We start from the raw sequence: 21,675 nt of genomic DNA on the forward strand, positions 1-21,675 counted from the left end.
CTCAGGTAAGAGCCGCCCTCCAAAGCAAAAAACACAGCATCAATGGGACCAGACGGTGTCCCGGGCTGCGTCCTACATGAACTCCAAGAAGAGCTAAACCCAAACATAAAACTACTGTTCAATCTCAGCCTTACTACAGGATATGTGCCCAAAGAGGTGGTGTACAGCAACAGTGGTCCCTCTCCATAAAGGTGGTGCCTCAACGGATCCTGGAAACTATCGCCCCATAAGCCTGACTAGCTTGGTCTGCAAAGCTATGGAAAGGATCATCATGGACCTCATAAATAAAGATATTGGGGACCTACAGACACTGGATCCTACCCAGTTCGGCTTTGTTAAGGGCAGATCATGCCTCTTAAACCTGGTTGATTTCTTTGAAACAGTCACCAAGGCCATTGACGAGGGAAGGTGGTCCACACAGCCTACCTGGACCTCGCAAAAGCCTTCGATACAATACCCCACTCGGGCATTATAGATAAGCTCACCAGCTTAAATATAAACCCCTATGTCACTAGATGGATTGCAAACTGGCTCAAGGACAGAACCCACATGGTTAGAATTGCTGGAGCCATGTCAGACTCCAAACCAGTTACAAGTGGTGTCCCACAAGGCTCAGTCCTGGGACCTCTCTTATTCGGTATATATTTCTCGGAGGTACAGGCCAACACGGAAGGACTGTGGCTGACCAAGTTCGCAGATGACTGCAAACTGGGTGCCATAATCGACTCTCCAGCCGACACAAGCATCCTCCAAAAGGGCCTCATAGAAACAGACAACTGGTGCCAGAGCCATGGCCTCAAGCTAAATGCCAAAAGTGTATAGTCATCCCCTTTGGCAAAAACAAAGTACCCACAAATTACCACATAGGTGGTAATCCATTAAGTACAGAAGAAGTAATTAGGGACCTGGGGACCCAAGTTGATAGCAATCTCTCATTTGACAACCACGTGGCCAAAGTGGTTAGAAAAACATTTTATATAGCCCACCTAATCATGAAGGGATTCACATCTAGTTCAGGGAGGTCATCGTGCCTTTTTACTCATCCCTCATCAGGCCCATAATTGAGTACAATGCCCCTTTTGGGATGTACCTTACCAGACACCTGCAGCAACTGGAAAGACCCCAAAAGTACCTCACCAAGAGGATCAAAGGACTCAAACAGATGCCATATGCTGCCCGGTTAAAGAAACTCCAGCTCTACTCAGTGGCATACCGCCTGTTCAGAGGCGATCTGTGCCTGACGTATAAAGCCATGTCCAACCCGGAATTAATGGACATGCTGCACCTCAGAAAATCCAAATCCCATCGAGCTACGCTCGAGAGACTTGAACCTCAGCACTGAAATAAATAGGACGTGCTGGAGGGACAGATTCATAACCCAGAGGCTCCCTTCACTCTGGAATAAAATCCCAGTCCAGGTTAGGCAGAGTCCCTCATTGACTCTATTCAAGAGGAATCTTGATGAGTGGATGGGAGATCGTAGGTTTACCCCGGGTATCACTTCTGTGTCACTGTTAGACAGAGGCACAGTATACTAACCTCGAAAAAGGGCATAGCAAAATAAATTTATAATGGGTGGCGAAAGCCAAACACATTCTGGCTAGGCTTATAAATGCCCTAGGGCAGATAGCCTAGTATGAACCTATGAACCTATGAACCTATGTTTATAATTTGCCAGTTCAAACGTTCGGTCCGGTCATTAGAAAGTAGTGTTTACATGTTTTAAAGGTTTTTATTAAATTATATTTTGATATTAGATAGGTTTGTTTTTGGTGATGCACTCAAGCATATGCTCGAGTGTTACATCTGATCGCTTATGTGTTATTTTGTAGTGAGACATTAATATCCTGCTTAGGTTGCTATGACAAAATGACACGTACAGGAGGGTACAGGAGGTTAGTTTCATGATTATGAAGCAGCAGTCATTAAGAATACGTCATTGAATATGGGATCCTTAAAAGGTTTTTTTTTAGTAAGTAGTAGTTATTACTATGTGAATTAGTTTTCAGTCATTCATGTATGTATATTCGTTATATTTTTCAATATGTTTTATGAGATGTGCACATGCAGCAATGTTTTGTTTAGTTAGTCAGTGGTTATATGATTTAGGCTTGACCAATGTGGGATAAAGCATAACACTAGTTATTATATGTTAAAAGTTTATGTGTTATATTTATACTAACCAATGTAATAATTAAATTAAATAAAAATATTAAAGTAAAAATATATATATTTACAATGACAAATTAACAGTGTTATTATTGAATAATTGATTAAATAATAACATAATGATAAAGTATTTACTAGAATATATTTGGGGTCAAACAGTCTGGGGTCAAATAGTTCGGGGTCAAACTATCCACTAAAAAATCACATACACAATACATATAAATGTATACATGAAATTGTATAGAAATGCATTGGGGTTGAATCGTCCGGGGTCGAAAAGTCCTGCTTCCTTACAATAAAAGGAAGAAATTGTTGTCCAAGGGTAAAAGAATAAATTCCAAATTGGAAAAACTCCCTCCTTAGCCTCAACAAGCAAATTACATCACTAGTGAAAACCTCCAAAGCCAATTATTAATTGAAACTAGCCTCTAAAACAAAGGGAAACTATAAAGCCTTCTTCAGTTACATCAGGAACCCCCATGGCAAAGCCAAGCTTTGTTCTGCATTAGTACTTAACAGTATCGCTTACACTGATCCTGTTGACTTAGCCAACCCACTAGCAGATAGGTTCATCGCAAACTTCACCTCCCTGTCCCCACAAAGGCCCTTTTGACATCCCTGATACTTTCACATCTTTGTAGATCAAGTGTTAAAGGTCCTATCCAAGGCAAAGAACACTGCTTCCATGGGACCTGATAGTATCTCTGGCTATATTCTGCACCATCTCCAGTAAGAACTGGCTTCGCCATTAAGCACCCTATTCAACCACAGCCTAAATACAGGCTTCATTCCAGCAGAGTAGAGAACTGCCATTGTCATCCCCTTGCACAAAGGTGGTGTTGACAAGTCTGATCTGTAAAGCCATTGAGCGTATTATTATGGATCTCAAAAAGAAGAACATAAGCAATCTCCAAGCACTTGACCCCACCCAGTTTGGATTCATCAAGGGCAGATCTTGCCTGTTGAACTGGGTTGACTTCTTTGAGACTGCCACCAAGGCCCTGGATTAGGGAATCAGTACATACAGCTTACTTATTTTATTTATTTATTTTACATTTGTTGACTGGGATAGTCTGACTGGATACATGTCCATTTTCAGCAGAGGCCCAGGTAGAAAAGCTCCAAGGTACAACATACAGTAAAAAATCACAAAATGATTACAGGTTGCACACAGTTTACAGGCTCCAGTTGAGAAAGCAGGTGATATAATCATACTTTTTTAAAACAGTGTTGACAGACTAGGCAATGTTACATGATTACAGACTAAACAGGAGGATCTAGTCGGGTTTTGAGCAAGGACATAGCCAGTGAGGTATATCTTGAGGCTTTTTTGAACTGAGTAAGAGAGGGTTCAAGAGTAAGATCAGCAGGAAGAGAGTTTCAAGTTTTGCCAGCAGAGTTAGCAAACAGAGAGTCCCCAGCAGAGTTGTTGATTTTGGATGTTTGAACCAGTAGTTTATTAGAAGAGCAAAGTGACCTCAGGTTACTATAAGGGTTGATGATATTTTTAAGTGCAGGCGTATTATCAGGGTGATTGAGAACTTTATGGGCAATTATAAGCTGATTGTACTGAAGTAGGCTAGGTCATTCTAGCCACCCCAGAAGATTTAGGTTATGACAGTGGTGGGTCCTATAGGCTATGCCTGTCGCAAATCTAGCAATATAGTTATAACAGCTGGAGAGTTTGCTAAGAGCAGATTTGTTCAAATTAGTGAGTAGAGGGGAGGCATAGAGAAGAGTGGAGAGTAGATGGGGAACAAGCGATAGCAGTCCTAGCAAATGGAGTAAGGAAAGGTTTGATCTTATAGAGGAAGCCAAGTTTTTTGCTAATGGTTTTGATAGTTTGATTGACATGGATATCAAATATGAGGGTGTTGTCTATTGTGATGGCTAAGAGTTTGGTTTCAGCATCTGGGGAGATAATGGTACCATTATTAGATTTTATGGTAAAGGGTAGTGAAGAAGATTTACAAGTGGAGGAGAGAAGAAGCAACTTTGTTTTGTTAGGGTTTAATATCAGCTGACGGTTAGAGAGCCAGTTTTCAACTATATTGAAAGTATTCTGGGTTAATGTCATTAGATCTGTTGGGGAGGTGGCTGAACAAATCAAGGTGGAGTCGTCCGCATATTGGATACAAATAGCATTTGAGACGACAGTGAGAGGGTCATTAATGAAGAGAGAGAAAAGAAGGCGTCCTAGTATGGAGCCCTGAGGGACACCTAGGGTGACAGGTAGATGGGCTGATAGTTTGTCCTGCCATAGGATAGCTTGTTGTCTGCCACACAGGTAAGATTGGAACCATTGAAGCGCACGGCTATTGTGAGAATGCCTTAAGGGTGTGCATAAGTATTTGGTTGTTGACCATATCGAAGGCCTTGGAGAGATCTAAAAAGAGGGCTGAGGAAAGCTTGCTATTATTTTGGTTATGATTTATGGTGTTAGAGAAGGATAGGAGGACTGAGGTGGCACTGTGGTGTGGCCTAAGACCATACTGAGAGTTAGCCAACAGCTTATTCTGGGTAAGATAATGCATAAGTTGTTTATGGACACACTTCTCCATACTTTTAGCCAGTGGTGACAGAATAGCTATGGGTATAACGTTTGACATTTCAAAGGAGTTGCCTCCTTTATTGAGTGGTATTACATGAGATATGTTCCAAATGGAGGGGATGATGGCTTCAGATAAGGTTCTGTTGATTATGATGAAGATTGATTATGATGAAGATGGGGTATGCTTTTTGCAGATACTCTTTTGGGAGGAGATTAGCTGCTAGAGCAGTTGGTTTTAATTTCTTAGAGATCTGATAAGTGATGTAGAAACAGGCTGAAAGCTAAAGGAGACTGGGGCATTGGCTGTGGCAGAATTTGGGTTGGAGCAGCTGGGTGTAGGTCAGCTGGCTAGGGATTGGATAGTCTCTGTGAAGAAACTATTGAAGGTATTTTCAATATCTTCTGGGGAGTTATGGTTGGAAGCTGATGGGGTAGGAGTGGAGGACTGTCCTGTGTGAAGAAGTTGGTTTATTCCTGCCCAAAACGTCTGAGGTTTGTTGTGATGTTTTTGTTGAAGATGGTAGTAGAAGTTTTTTTTTGTCTAGTATAATAGATTTTTTGTGTGATTCCTTAGCTGTCGGTATCTGAATTGATCTAGTGGGTCTTTTGTGGCATGCCATTTGCCCCATGCCTTATTTCTAGCTATGATTTTAGATCTGGTCTCTTTTGAGAGCCACGGGGCAGTTTTTGTTTTGTTTCTAATGCAGCGAGCAGGAGCATGAGAATCAAGAATAGTAAGGAATGTGGAATTCAAGTATTTACCCTACCGCATCGTCCAGTCAAAGGTGCTTTAGGACTGACCAATTGCAAGCTTTAAGTTCATTTTGAAAACTGGTGGAGTTCTTATTATTTTTAATGGTTTTAAAGGTGGTCTGGTGGGGGTTGTCCACCTTGTGCTTGATAATGTACGTAAGTAAGTGGTCACGTAGGTCATCTGGGAGGGTCTCTGACTTGTACATATAGGGGTGGCTGTTGATAAGTATCCAATCTAGGATGCTGTCTTTGTTATTGGGTTTGCCTATCCTGTTGGGGGAGGATATGAGCTGTGTAAAACCATGTAGGTTGACATGGGTTGTTGGAAATTCTGAGGAGCAGGTGTTCCAATCAATGTTAAAATCTCCAAGCACAATAATGTGGGGGTAGGTACTGGATAACCAGTGGATGATGTCCTCTAGGGTGTTTGTATTTTTACCTGGGGGAATGTAAATGCAGACAATGTTTATGCATTTGTTATTGTTAATCTGAATTTGGTAACAAGAATTACTTACTTACTTTGACTAGACCAAGGCCTTTGACACAATCCCTCACTCGGGTATCATCAAAAAGCTAACACAACTTGGCGTAAATCCCTATCTTATCAGATGGGTGGCCAACTGTCTCACCAACATGACCCTCAAGGTCAAAATAGGTGCCTCTACCTCCAATAGCAGACCTGTCACTATTGGAGTTCCCCAGGGATCTGTCCTTGGACTCCTACTGTTTGGAATCTACTTCTCAGAGGTCCAGGCAAAGACAAAAGGCCTGTGACTGGCCAAGTTTGCAGATGACTATAAGTTGGGTGCTGTCATTGACCCCCCAAAATATGTTAACATACTGCAAGAGGGTCTGACAGCAACTAATGACTGGTACCAAAGTCATGGCCTCAAGCTAAACACAAAAAATATATCATCATACCATTTGGCAAAAACAAGGCCTCTACTGATTACCACATCAGTGGCAACCCCCTAAACACACAACCTGTGGTGAGAGACTAGGGTACTCATGTTGATAACAGTCTCACATTTGACCATCATGTAGCGGCAGTGGTCAAAAAAGCCTTTTACTTGGACCATCTCATAAGTAAAGGGATTGCATCCAGAAAAAAGGAGGTTACTACCGCTGTATACTCCTCACTCATTAGACCAATGATTGAATATAACCCCCTGTTTGGCATGTACCTCTCCAAACATCTGCACCAACTGGAAAGGTCACAGAAATACCTCACAAAGAGAATCCATGGCCTCCAACACCTGTCCTATACAGACAGGCTCAAATCACTATCACTCTACTCAGTCTCATACATATTGCTCAGAAGTGATCTGTGTCTTGCCTACAAGGCAGTCTCGGACCCTGCCCTACTAGAGATGCTCCATATCCATAAGTCTAACTCCTCGCACATTACCCACTTGAAAGGCCTGAATCTAATATGCGACATCAGCAAAACCTGGTGGAGAGACTGGTTTGTCTCCCAGAGGCTGTTCCGTCTCTGGAATAGACTTTCCATACACGTCAAACAGAGGACCTCTCTGACCCTCTTCAAGTGCAGCCTTACTGAGTGGATGGGAAACCCCAAATTTGTCCCAGGGGTTCCACCTGTGTCCCTTACTGACAGGGGCAACAAGTGCTGACTGAGGTTTCTTTTTAAGATAAACTCTTGGCTAGGCTTGTAAGGGCCCCAGGGCCATTAGCCTAGTAACCTCCTCTGATCCTATGGAATATCATTATTTTTAATTATTTATTTTTATTTGGTTACCAGGAAGTTCTGACTGGGTCATGCAAGACCCCTTTTCAGTAGAGGCCCAGGGAAAATGTCTCCAAAAACATAATTAATGAGAGAAAAACATATAGAGATTACAGTAGACCTTTGTGAGTACTAGCAACATTTGAAGTAATACAGGCATTGAATTTATGGATTCAGTATGAACTAGGTATCTAGTAAAATATGACAAGTAGCAGTTGTCAAAGAAGGAAAAATAAAAACTGGGGAGGATTTCAGTAGCAGGTAGTTAGGGTATACCAGTTGTAGTAGAAAAATAGGAAAAGGAGTACAAGAAGAGAAAGATATCAAGAGCAAAATGTTGACAAATATTCATACTAAACCATACAAATATCTAGACTGAGTGTAAAAGCGGGTGATGGAGGACTGCATTATTAATCTGCCTGATCAAGGTTACAGAAAAGAAAAGGTTAGGGATTCACATCAACAGTTATGAAAGGGGCAAAACTCTATAATTATTGATGAGAGGGGAAGGTCTGTGGTTTGAGGGAAGTAGTAAAGGAACAACTGATTAACCAGGGCAGGAAGAGCAGGGCAGACTTTAGAGTTAATGAGTGTGAAGATATTTCTTGAAACAGTTTTGAAATTGATGTTGTCTGAGGTAAGATAGCAACTGGTTCTAGAGCTTGGTCACATGGCATGAGTACAAGGCTTCACCATGTGCATTGAGGCCTGGTCGTAGTAAGCAAGTTGTTTGCTTTTAGAGTGGACTTCTGTTCTGGACAGTGCCACTTTATCAGTGAGATGTGGATGGTTGGTGTAGAACAAAGTGGGCTACCTTCATTTGGTTGTATTGAGAAACTGCTGAAACAACTGATTGATTCTGGAAATAGTTTCAAAGAAAGAAAATACTTCAAACGGACTGGTAGAAGACACTCTCCTCAGAATCTGAATCAGAAATCTGAAGAGACAAAGTAGAATCTATCCCTTCACAATCATTTGTGATTTATAAACTTGAACCTGTTGAGAAAATGAAGAATCCCTTTATATTTTACCAGAAACAGAAACTGGAAGGGTCAAGAGCCTGAACTAAACCTTGAGTTAAGCCAAATAAATCACTCTTGTCCAAACTGACAACAGAGAAGATATATGTCTAAGTTTTTGCTTCTTTTTTTGACAGGAAGTTCTGAATTAACAGACCATCTTTTGCCAGGGAAAAAAACTGTATTGGAATAGGCATAGCAGTCTGGATAGACTGAGGGATATTCCCAGACTCTTCTCCCAGGACTGACAAGAGTGATTCTTTACCCACCAATGGCACTGCCAACAGCCACAAAGGATGTGTCCAATCACCCTGGTCAGTGGTGGCTGTAGGAATTACACCAGAGAGAGCCAAGGAAAAAGATGTTGGCCTGAGGAGCTTGAAATGGCCACAGCAGAGTTACCCATCTGTGGATGAGGTACTTCAGCAGCCTGCTGCAGTGGCAAATGTGGTTTATTAATTTTCCTCTTTTTGTGGCTGGAAGAAGGAAGAACTAAGAAAATGGTAGGTTGATCTATGATTAAGCTGAAAAAGATGTCTATTTCCCATAGAAGCTTAGCAACACTAGTCAGTAAAACAGGTAAGTAGTAAACACATAACGTTTTCCATGAGAAACACAGTAAAAAGCACTTTAAATACTTACCCCAGCCCCAAAAGCAAAACAACACAACTTTCACCTCAGAAAAAAATATTTTTAAATTAAATGAACAATTTTTCCCACAAAGGTAAATAGTAACACTCCTGCTTAAAAGTTCCTAAAAGTCACATGGCAGTCAATTAAAAAAAAACATGTTTTCTCCAAGTTAAAATTTGTATTTTCTAAGAAAAGTTCAGTTTTGGTCACAAAAAAATAAATATGGAAGCTTTTTTTTCCCCAAAAAGAGCTTGTCTGCTCAGGAGTGGAGAGCATTAGATGATTGGAGGCAGAAAAGCTCTGAATGTCTCGGTGCCCAAATTACTCTATTTACTCAGCTTAGCCGACTAATGGTATGGGTGCATGGAATGTGCCCTTGAAGTATTGGAAGTTGGCTGGTTGTCACATACCTCTCGAGTCTACCTCATTACGAGGAAAGTTAATAATTTTGAGTCTTTAAAAGTCCAAGTTGCTCATTGTTCCACAGTAAAAGGGTCTGCCATGCAGTGTTAAGCATTTTTTAACTAATGCCCATAGTAAATAATAGTGAATCATATTAATTCATCAAAATAATGTTTTGGATGTACAAAGTAACACATTTTAGCCATCCTGTTAGCTTCCTAGTTGATGTTTTTAGTAAGTGTTTAGCAGGTGTTCTACATTTAACCCATTTGTTCCACATTATTAGAGGTATTGTTCCACATTTAACCGATTAGTTCCACATTATAAGAGGTAGTGTTCTGCATTTAACCCATTTGTTTCACATTATGATAGGCATTTTTCCACATTCTGGAGATTGAAGATTGAGAGCTATGGTTTGCTGTATGCTGCAGTATACAACCTATATAGTTAAGGCTACTGCAAGAGTGATCATAATGACAAACATCAAGCAATGCAGTAGTTATTCTATCACCATGGATACTGCAATACAAATAGCAGTATATCACAATTTAGTAACACTTAAGGTATTCTTATATAGCAAATATACAGTAAATATACAAATAATAAAACAAAACTTACATACTTACAGCAGTTTTGAGCTGCTATCTAACTGCTATGCTCTGTTGGACTAAATGCTATAGGTGTCCATTCTTCGGCAGCAGTTCACTCTGCTATAAGCTTGAGTTCCTCTTCTGTCCTCTTCCATGATGTTCTGCTTCTTTCTCCAGATCAGTTATCATACTGGAATTATGAGATAGCGTAGGTAATGCCCAACTGGAGCATCATGCCCTAAGAAACTCTGTTTCTACCTTCTGATCAATTCATTGGTAAAACTTTGGACAGGCAATAGGAGGGAGAGTATATTATGCAAGCAATAATGCCCAGCAGGGTGTGTGTCATTGTGGAAATAATGCCTGCCCAGGGGTGTTCTGAGGCCCAACACTGCAGCAAGCCATAGCAGCACAGATATCACCCAGAAATAATTTTTGAATAGGATGTAGAAGTTGCTATAGAGCAGGTAGAGTGGGCTTGGGCTTGAATAGCAAGGGTTTATTACTAGAATCATAACAAAAGGTAATATAGTCAGATAGCCCCCTAGACAGTGTGACTTCCATCACCTTTTACCTGGTCTGTTAAGGAAGAAAGAAAGGAAGAGTTGGTCATTTTGTCGAATATACTGTGTTGATGTAAATGGAAATGTAGTCTGTGCACATCAAGACAATGCAAGTTCAGTTCTCCTTTTGTGGTTACGTTCTGGGGGCCATTTTGGCATAAATGATGGGTCAGTCCTAAGTACTGTCCTGTCTTTGTGGAAAAGGATATATGATGGTTTCAAGCAAAGACTGTAAAGTTTTGAAACTTTCTAGCTGAAGTAGTAGCAACTCAGGAGAGTGTCTTCCATAAGAGGTATTCAATTTCCACTTTTGTTGCAAGTTCAGATGGGGTAGAAGTTCATAATTTCCACTTTTGTTGCAAGTTCAGATGGGGTAGAATTTCATTTTCTAAGAACAATATTTAAGTTTCAAGAAGGGATACAGAAACATTATAAGGTGGTCTGGAAAGGAAAAGTCCTCTTAAAAAAAGCTTTGTATTTACACTGAGATGTCAAACAGGAATGGTTAATGCACTGATAAGAAGAAATGGCAAAGGGAACATTTAATGGCAGAAAAACTTGAGCCTTGGTCAAAGAAACCATCTAAAAAGTAGAATATTGAAGCAGCTGGGGCCATAACAGGGTGGTCTAGTACTTGTGTATCCCAAAAACAGACCTTAAAGAGCTTAGTCTTTGTAGGTTTCCCCTAGTGGAAGGTTTGTATGAAGCTAGAATTAAGTGGATCAAATGAGACCTGAGTAGGGGGAGCTAGACTTTTCAGGGCCAAAATAGAGCCATGAAAATAACTCTGCACAGCTTGGCTTTCATTATGACACATGGTGGAAAACCGTAAAGGAGAGCTGAGGGCCATGGGAGGACAATGCTATCTCTGGGAATCTGAATATATGAAAGGGTTAGGAAAGTTGCTGCTGGATTTAGTGTTGGAGGCTGAAGCAGCAAAGGTCACAGTAAGGTGTCCCGCAATGGCAAAAGAGTTTGTTTGCCATAGACATACATGGAATCACTCTTTAGCATAAGGAGATATTTACTTAGCTTGTTCACTAATGAGTTGACTTGTCCCATGATGCACATTGCTATTAGGAAGGTCAGTGAGTTGATAACCCATTCTCATATGTTCACTACTTCCTGACAAAGGAGACAAGATCTGGTTCTTTCTTCCTGTTTGATATACCAAACCACTGCCATGTTGTGTAAGCGGATGGATTTTACACCATGGTGAGGAAAATTCTTATGTGCCTATAATGCTAAGGGGACTGCCCTCATTTCAAATATGTTGATGTGCAAATGGGCCTCTTGTTGGATACATGTACTGTGGACCATTGGAACCTGACAGTGCCCTCCAATCCCAAGACAAATACATCTGTGTTGACCCTGGCTGTTGGAATGGGAGAAGAAAGAGATGACCTGTTAGCAACACTGATTGCAAAAACCATCAGAGAAGATATTTTCTGTAAGGGCTGAACAGTGATATAGTGTGGTGCATTGGACCCTGTGTCTGTGACCACTAAATTTTGAGGGTCCACTAGAGAATTCTGGTGTAAATTCTCATTGTGGTAGCATTTGAATAGAAGCTGCCATTAGACCTAATGTTTTTTAAAATTAAGACAGGTGTGGGATTTTAGAAATTCCCAAGGACAAGCATAGTTGGAGAAAATATTCTCTTGGTTTGATGAGGAACTCCTGTGAGATCTCAGCTATGACACAGTCATCCAGGTAGGGGAAGTATTTTGATCTCTCACAGTCAAAGGTGAGCTACAATTGGAGCCATGCACTTTGAGAACACCCTGGGGGCTGTGGTACATCTGAAGAGCAAGGCTCTGAATTGGTAATTATTCTCTCCCACTCAGATGTCTATAACCCTTCTCGAGCATTTGGCCATCTTTATGTGTAGGCAAGCATCTTGAAAGTCCAAAGAGCATACTCAGTCTCTTTCCTGCAGACAAGGAAGGATTGACTGCACCATGGGCATCTCCGTTAAGTGGTTTTCTTTAGAAAATGACTTAAGGATTGATTGCAGCATAACCATCCCCATGATATGGTTTTCTTTAAAACTGACTTATCCATCTTAGGTCCAATATGGACATAACACCCTTGGTTTTCTTGCATACCAAGAAGAATCTTGAGTAAAAAATGCATCCTTTAAAGTCTGATGGGGCCTCCTGGATTGCTCTTTTTTGAGAAAGCTTGCTAGCCCTAGCAGTGCCACCTTTACTGACAGGATGGGACTCATCTGGGAGTGAGGACAGTATGGGTGGAGTCCGGGAAAAGAGTTTCAAGTAGTCTCTGAATGAAATCTCCTTGACCTAGATGTTGTGACTTAAGGCCAGAAAGTTTTGTGGGTTCAGGAAAATTTGAGCCCTGACTAACTCCAAAGGTGGGCAGAAAGACAATCCTGGTGTACTGCTGCCTACCTCTGGGAGAAGGACTCCACAATCCCTGGTTCTGCAGGCCACCTGTACTTCTGGAGCTGCAGCCATTGAAGAACTCCCATATGTCCCCCACTCTGTTTCCTCACTGGTCATATTGGGAATGTCGAGATTATTGAGACCCTACTTTTTTCCCTCCCTTTTGGTTCCTAGCAAATGACCTTTGTGAGATGGGGAACCTAAATTCAACATCTGAGAGACTCTTGCCTATCTGCTCACTCTTCAGGAATTGTGCTTTGCAGTTTGGTCTAAAAAGTGTGGGAACTTCAAAGGGGGGTATTGGTAAAGGTCACTTTGAAGTGATTTGCAAATCTGGGCAATCTAAGTTAGGTCTGTCTTCTCATTATTATGCCCAGCGGAGCTGATTTTGCTGCTCCATCTGTGGCATTATGAAGAAATCACAAGGACAGCTTAGCAATGGTGCTCATTGTTAACACCTGGGATTCCAACTGTTTTTTTTTTTTTGGTATCTCTAGGTAGAAACTTCCTGAGGTACTTTAGAGTCTTGTCATCTGGCTTCCTGTAAAATATATTCATATGCATCAGTTAATTCAGTGAGTGTATTCTAAACGTAATTGATGCATAAATGCTCTTCCCCAAGTGGTCCATCAATCTCTATTCCTTATCCAGAGGACAGGCAAGTTGAGCTTCTTCAGGGGTGTCCATTCTTGTGACAGCTGAGACCACAATATAATTAACAAGTGGCCTCTTGCTCCATTGGGGCCTGTTCCTGAGAGTCCATAGTATTCTGTCTGTCTTTTGTAGCGTAGATTCCACAATGTCAGGTTCCCTCCACACATTGGGAAATGAGGTCCATCAACTTATGGGGGGACTACCCAAGCTGGTGTCAGAATGGAAATCCTCCTGGAAAATCTTTTCCTTAGGAAAGGTGGGGTAATTTCCCCCAAATTGTGGCCTTTTGGAGTGGGCTGGTAAAGCCTCTCCCTTACCAAGATCCATGTTGGGTGGTGGACTCAAAAAGGGAGACCAAGTGCTTACTCCACCATGTCCTCTTTCTGAGTACCCACAAGAGGGGGAAACATCCATGTGGCCAGAAGGAGACATCACCTCAGGGTCATCTGAGTGCCAATGGATGTTCTAGTACTTGGTTCTGTTGAAAGGAGTGGTGGTAACAGAAATCACCAGATTCGGAGGTATGCATGGATGGGGAACACATCTTTTTTGAGTCTAAAAGAACAGTTCTTCCTGGCATCATAGTTCATGACTCAACTTTCAGCACTGAGACTGTCAAAGATGAGAACACTGAAATTATGGTCTCATTGATGCAGGCACTGGTGTAGATCCCTCAATCCAAACAACATAGCAGTCATCCCAAGGCTGACACCGAAGAGTAAAATCTTTGGAATAGAGGCATCAGATGCTATTGTCATCAACGGCTCCAAGGAGATTGGAATCAAGCTTAGTGTCATAGACATGCTGGCAATAATGAAATAAAGCCTAGTGAGAATCTGAACAATAGGAACCAGCTCTGATGCCACAGGTACAGAGGAGACTGATACCTCAGAGAACATTGTCAGTGCTGATGAAAAATGCATAGTTTTACTGTTGGCCCCTGTACTCCCATTGCCTAGACTAGGCCTGGTGTAGGAACTTCAGATGGGGATGTGCAGGCTCACCACAAGCTGCACTGGGAATGGAGAAGGTTGAAAGAGATACCATGCTACAGCATCCAAAAAAGCTGTTATCATATACTCCCAATCCAGTTGTGTAGTGGGGCTATACACTAACGTAGAAGACCCAAGTGGCATAGCCAAAGCTGATCTGGAATGTAAAAAATTTGATAACTTAGGCTTCAAGGAGAAGCTAGCTAGTGTTCTGCTCACAGAAGAGTAAGAAAAGCCCAAGAGTTTAGGTCTAGGAGTAGTAGTAGGAGGAGTCAATGGAGGTAGAGAAGAGACATAAGAAGGTGCCAGTTGGGTGGGATCTGAAGCCTCTAATCTGGGCACCTTGGCAGGTCGTGGGGAAGGTTGTCTGCCCTGCAGATGTTTGCAGTTCTCTTTCCCCTTTTCCGAACAAGAATCATCCTTGGCAGAGTTTCCCTTTGAGTATACCCTTGAGAATCAGCATGTTATACCTATCTATGGGGTCTATATTATAAAGTCGACCACTTACTTACCCGAACGCCTAAACGTCGACCGTCTTCATTGAACTGCGAACACATTGATCATCCAGAAGAGTGAAAGCGGAAACGTCGAATCATCATGGTTGGCCTTCTGCGGTATAGCTCCGTAAGGTAACTGTGAGATAGTTATGGACCTTAGGATTAGGGTGCGGGTTAAGGTAAGTGCATACATGGTAATGTATGTTAGATTTAATGTAGGGTTTTGTTAAGTGTATGTGTGTGGATTATTTAGTTTGTTTGGGTTTAGCTTTTTAAGGTAAGTGTGCGATAGTTACTGACCTTAAGGTTAGGGTGTGGGTTAAGTTAAGTGCATACATGGTGGTATATGTAAGATTTAGTGTAGGGTTAGAAGTAGGGTTTAGTGTAGGGTTAGAAGTAGGGTTTTGGTTAGTGTATGTATGTGGTTTATTTAGTTTGTTTGTGTAGGTAGTATGTAGCAGGCGGTGGGGTGGGACAAGTATGACAGTTCGACTTTTTAAATTTCACGGTTTAGGCCATTCGGTGTTTATGCGGTTCGATGACGATGGGTCAATGTTTAGGTATTCGATGAAGTAAGTGGTCGACTTTATAATATGGACCCTATTGTGAATGTTTTCTGGTTAAGGTTTTTAGAAATACAATCAGCAGTCCCCAGATGTTCTGATCCTACGCATACCCTACAATAGTTTTGTGGGTCCTAGTGGAATTTTATGACAACATTTCTGCATTTTGTAAACCTAAAAGCTTTACCCATAATGAAAAGTAAAATAGTAACTGTACTTTATGGTTGTACGGGTATGAGCAAAAATCACAGCAACAATCCTAACAATCAAGAAACAGTAGCAATATCTTTGGAATGAAAGCTAAAGGCCAGAAGAGGCCTATAATATTAGCAAACAGAAAACCAGTTTGCATATAATGAAAACTTGATTATGGAATTAACAGTAAATACGTGTTGATTTTAACTACGCTAATGAAGGCACAGGTACTGTTAAATGGAAAGAGAGACAAGGTAAAACCTTAATAGACAGTGGTGAGTGTGAAAGTGTGAGGCAAAAAGAGAATACATTTGGAATTATAAAGTTTTTAAATCATAAACTGTCAGCAGTCATCAAAGAAGTTATAATGATGTGACTAAAAGCAGTAGCTTATCTATCACAAAACCGAGTTTGAAGCAAAAACTTTAATCATTTGAGTAGAAGAGATCTAGCTTATGAAGAAAGTAGCAATGAGATTTGGAGAAAGAAGTGGAGCATCATGAGAGGAGGGGATCACCTCAATCTTTTAGAACAGTGAAATGTTGCCAAAGAAATGATGCCTGCAGTGACTACTTCAACGTATTACAGTACGTGGACTAGATCTAGAATTACATAATACAAGAATTAAGAAACAGACAAAGGTAGAACTGTGGGATTAACAACATTTCCATGAGTCTAAGTATATTTCAGGCTAAATGACCGTAGACAAATTGAGTAATGCTACCTGTGTTTTACATTATCCATGTTATTCATTTTTGGAGATAAAAAATGTGAGGTAAATGTGCCTGTGGAAAAGGTCTGCCTTCAAATTGGAGATTAATGCTAGGTTGCAGATATTAGCAGCAGCAGCAGTTAATGTTGCTGTGCAGTTCATATTACAGCTGGTTTGTCTGCTGCAGTGTTTGCACATTCTCTTTGTCTCTGAATGCATTTTCACCAGGTTTGCTGGTTTCTACCAGTATCCCAAAACATGCAACAAGTAAATTAATGGGGATCCAAATTGCCCACTAAAAGTGTGCATGTCTGTGTGTGTGTGTGTGTGTGTGTGTGTGTGTGTGTGTGTGTGTGTGTGTGTGTGTGTGTGTGTGTGTGTGTGTACATGTCTGTGTGTCCTGTGATGGGCTAGTGTTGTCCAAGGCTGAATTCTTACCTTAACAACCATTGCCTGCTGGGACAGACTTAAACTGAATGAACAAATGAATGAATGAAAATGTCCATTTTGTATGCTTCCCTAAAATGATTTTTAATGGAATACATAACTTACATTTAGGGATCTCAAACAGAGATCCTTCAGGCCTCTAATAGCCCTGAAGCTAGGAATAATTCTAGATTAGAGAAGCTGCTACACATTCCTAGCTGCACTGACTACATTTCTTTTTGCTTTTTCAGATTATGAACCTTGGCCGAGTGTGCTTGTCCTCATATAACTCTCAGAATTATTTGAGTCATCTATCTGATTTTTTTTTCCAAATAATCATTTGATAGTCCAGAAAACACAAACTCTGGTATTCTGTTTCTAAAATCAGACTATGGGAGTTTGTTAAACTGGCAGATTCACTATGCTTTTCTTTAAAAATACATTGCTAATGTGATGTAGTTGAGTGGCAAACTAAGAAAAGAGGAGGTTCCTCCTCCCCCTGACATGCCTATGATACAGAGAAATGGAAGGAATGTTGACAGGGAGAGGGTAGGAGACAGGCAAGGTTAAGAAATGTGTATGGGTTGTGGCATTGGTCTGGTTTTGGCCACAATGAAACGTGGCAACCCTATTTAAGACCTAAACATTCTAAGTGTAATAAATGTCAAGATGATTTAGGGATTTTAATAGAAACAAGTCTGGTGTGTGAAATAGTATAATGCTGCAGTATACCTCACAGTTCATGTATAGTTCACTACTATTTGCTACACGCATTCCTTGTAACAGCAAATAATTTTGTAAGTATTTTTTCTTGAAGTAGCATTGCATATACTTATTTTTATTATTTTTAATTCCAGCCAGAGATACCCCACAGACGCCATGTGTTGTCAAACCACTTAAACTTAGGCACTCAAATGGATTCGTCTTCAATGGAATTTGGTCTCCTGCTCAGTGCCAGATGCAGTCTTTTCATTCAGAGAGTACTGCTGTGCAATGTCTAAAAGGAAAACAGATTTATCTCATTGGTGACTCAACAATTCGCCAGTGGTGGGACTACCTAGTCAGACTTATTCCATGTAAGTAAAGAGATATGGCACCAATCCAAGTGTTAGACTTGTTTTTCTGCTGGTTGGAAATGTATTTTGTTCTTCTACAAGGAGAAACTAGAATTCTGCAGTGAATGGACATGCTGCTTTAACACTACTGTACATTTAAAGTGTAATACACTTGTGGGAAAGATAAAAAATAGATAATTTCATAAAAAAAAATTCAACCATGTATGAAATTAGCAATTTACTGACAGGTGAATACAAAATGTACACTTCGACAGAAGATAAGGATGTTTTATCTACCTAGTTTACTTCCCTTATCTGTTGGATAAGCTGTTGTGTGAAGTTAACCAATAGCGTACAACTGTATGTTCACCCTGTACATTGCTAAATTTATTCATATGTTTTGAGTCTGCTACCTTCTTGCAACATATATATTACTTGTATGTCGCTTTATTTGTCTTACTTTACAAATACATTTTGAAACCAGTGTAAATGTCTGAATGGTATGGCAACTTGCTCATAGTTTGCACATGCACAGTAACATCTGTATAAGGCATATTATTTTGGGAGAATTAATGATAACTCAATTATTGATTATCAGTATCAATACTCCTATCTATCTTGCACCAGAAAAAAAAGGCACTGAATAAAGCCTGTTCATGTAAAAATTAAATACAAGGATTTATACTGCCAAGCATTTGTCTCAACTCACTACATTTCATAGTAATCAGTTCAAACAGTTAGTGTAAGTGCTTGAGGGCATGTTGACAAGTGAGATTGCTATCTTCATGACTTGCTGCCAAAGCACAGGTAGCCATTAATAATAAGGGACCTATAGCTCATTTGTGGAAAATATGTCCTGCTATACAATAAGGTGTAAAACTTGTCTAAGATGACTGAACTGTAAGCAACTTTTGGTGCTATCATCATACTATGAAAATACAGTGAAATTCTATGGAAACAATCTTCCACTCCACACAAAAGCAACATACTTCACTTTCTCTATTCAAACGTAACTTGGAATTTTGGATGAATGGATAGAAAAGCGCAAATTCACCCTTGGTTTAGCACCCATGTCCCTAATGGATTAGGGGCAACAACAACCAGAATACACTCCAAACTAGGAAAATTAGAAAAACAAACCAAAAGACACATTGCAGGACAATGGATCTTCTTTATTAAAACACACTTTAGCTCTTTCATCAGTGGTATAAATGATTTCTTCAGAATGAAAAAAAATCACACTACATTCTCGACTTATATGATAAAATAAGAAAGTCACATGTTTTCAATTGATCTATCAGCTTCAACCCAGCCTGTCTTAAAAACACAGTACATATATTATTTCTCAACATACAACAAGACACACTATATATAGTTGAATTAAAATACTCTGAAATGAAAATATTTTAAAAAGCAAATTCAGCTTTCATCTTTAAAACACAACTGATAGAAATCACATAATTGAGCCCTGTGGGCACACTGGCATTGTATTTTATTTGCCACTTTAGTTCTTTATACTGCAAAAATAAATCTAAGTGTCCACCTCTTGGACCCATTTCATCTTTTTTCATAGCCATGTATTTAAATAATGTTCTGGGTGTTTTTATACATGTTTTGCAAGTGCTTTCTTTTCATCTAGCCTTGAAACGTCATACTGGTGTTGGTAAATCCTCTTTCTGACTGTCCCCTTGCTTTTACCAATATAGAACATTCAACATACTTGACAAACTGCCATGTAAACCACCCCAGAAGTAAAACAACAACCTTTAGTAGTGGTTTTAATATACTGGCCAGTACTTATTCTTACACCTTCAACCTCTAAAATAAATTTACACTGGTGGCATCTTCCACATTCATGCATACCCCTTTCAGCCACTCTAACACTATTACTTTCCAATAAATTCTTAAAACAAGGATCTTTCTTATAGACCATGGTAGGTTTTCCCCTACGTTTGACTTAATATTTTGATCTTTTGCAAAAATACTCCAGTTATGTCTTATGACGTCTTTTATCCCATAGAAGCAAAGATTATATGGTAAAATCAAGGCTCCTTTGTAGATGGTCTGTCTTTGCACAGTGTCAGTGCCATTTTGCTGCACATAGGACAAGGGTGAAGTATTTCCTAACAAGGGTTTAAAAATACCCTTCATTCTTTTATTTACTACCTCCCTGATCACTTCACCAAGTAGCTTGGCTGGGTACCCCCTCACCAACAACATTTCCTTAAGTTACTGGCACTCCTTAATAAAGACATCATCACAACTCACCATTCTAGCCAATCTAACACACTGTCCTTTAATTAAGGAACTTTTTTGATGTAGTGGATGCCCACTAGTAAAATGTAGAAGTGAGTTGGAATTGGTGGGTTTCCTATACAACATAGACTCAAAGCCCTTGTTTTCCTTAACCAGTGATAAGGATGCATCCAAATAATGTATCACTTCACTATTAACCTCCATTGTAAACCTCAAAAAGGTGGTATTGTTGTTAATAAACTGAAAAAATGTATCCAGTTTCTCTCTGGTATCCCACAAAAAACGATGTTGTCCAAAAAACGACCATACATCACCCAACTTTCAGAGTAACCAGAATCAAACACCTTGGTCATTTCTCACTCAGCTAATACAATATTAGCAAATACTGGGGAACATGCCACTCTCATTGCCACTCCCTTCTTCTGTTTGAATAGTTGTTCTTCAAAAATCAAAAAATTGTTCTCCAGAATGGCTTCCATTAATGCTCTAATAGTAAGAACCTTGTCATGGCAAAACCCGGAATTTTTACACAGAAATTCATAAAACATTTCCAACCCCTCATCATGGGGGATAATGGAAAAAAAGGTCAGTAAACATCTATTGTGACCAACATTAGTTCATCTGAATAAATCTGTGAGTTAACATTAGATAAAAAAATCCCAAGAATCCTTAAAAATATGTGGGAATTTATCCAAGATACTCTTGACCTGAAAATCTACAAATTTTGCCAGTGAGAAGGTCTTTGAGGCTTTGGCATCCACAATATGTCTTAATGGTGGGTCACAGACACTCTTATGAATTTTCGGATACCGAAAATTGTGGGTATCCTAGAATGGTCTACTTTCAAATATTCATATTCCTGTAAAGTAATCTGTCTAACAATAGTTCTTCTAACAGTATGTCAATCCCCTGGTAGGCAGTATTTCTTTCATTAATGGACACTTCCTCATAAGTATCTATGTACAAGACTCCTAGTAGTTTGTTGGCATAATAAATGTGGTCCATAACAACCACCCCTCACCTTTTTTCAGGTTTCATAATTCTTAGATTTTTCATTGATGCTATATTTTTAAACAGTCCTGATTCTGAAACACTGAGATTAATAAAGCTGGGGGAGTTGTTATTTTTGATGGCATAAGTATCTCTGATGTCCTTTTCATACATTTTCTCAAAAATATTAACAAGGGGGTGAAGTTGGGGTTAAATGTACTACTTTTTAAAAGCATTACTCTGTCTGACACTGGATTTTCAAAAAAGATATTTAAATTGATTTTCCTAGTAAACAGCTTATAGTTGTACTAAAGTTTCTTCAATATTTCATTTTCTTAAAGGAACAAATGAAAAACCTTTTTCAAACTGTTCTGCCCATTCAGTGGTAACAAGGGTGCTGCTTAAATTAAGAGAGTAAGAATAGGTATTGGCCAGTATATTAAAACCACTACCAAAGGTTATTGTTTTACTTCTGGGGTGGTTTACATGGCAGTTTGTCAAGC

General features: G+C 39.8%; 1 protein-coding gene across 1 annotated transcript in view; it reads left to right on the forward strand.

The window, feature by feature from the left end:
- Positions 1 to 21,675, forward strand: part of LOC122809141 (NXPE family member 4-like) — a 559,273-nt gene that overhangs the window by 418,379 nt on the left and 119,219 nt on the right. Inside the window, exon 5 of the mRNA XM_044080417.1 lies at positions 17,729 to 17,947. Within this exon, the coding sequence (XP_043936352.1) occupies positions 17,729 to 17,947 (219 nt within the window). The remainder of the gene's footprint in view (positions 1 to 17,728; positions 17,948 to 21,675) is intronic.

Source organism: Protopterus annectens, chromosome 8.part0 (genome assembly GCF_019279795.1).
Source record: "Protopterus annectens isolate FY-2018-M chromosome 8.part0, PAN1.0, whole genome shotgun sequence".
NCBI classification, from domain to species: Eukaryota; Metazoa; Chordata; order Ceratodontiformes; family Protopteridae; genus Protopterus; species Protopterus annectens.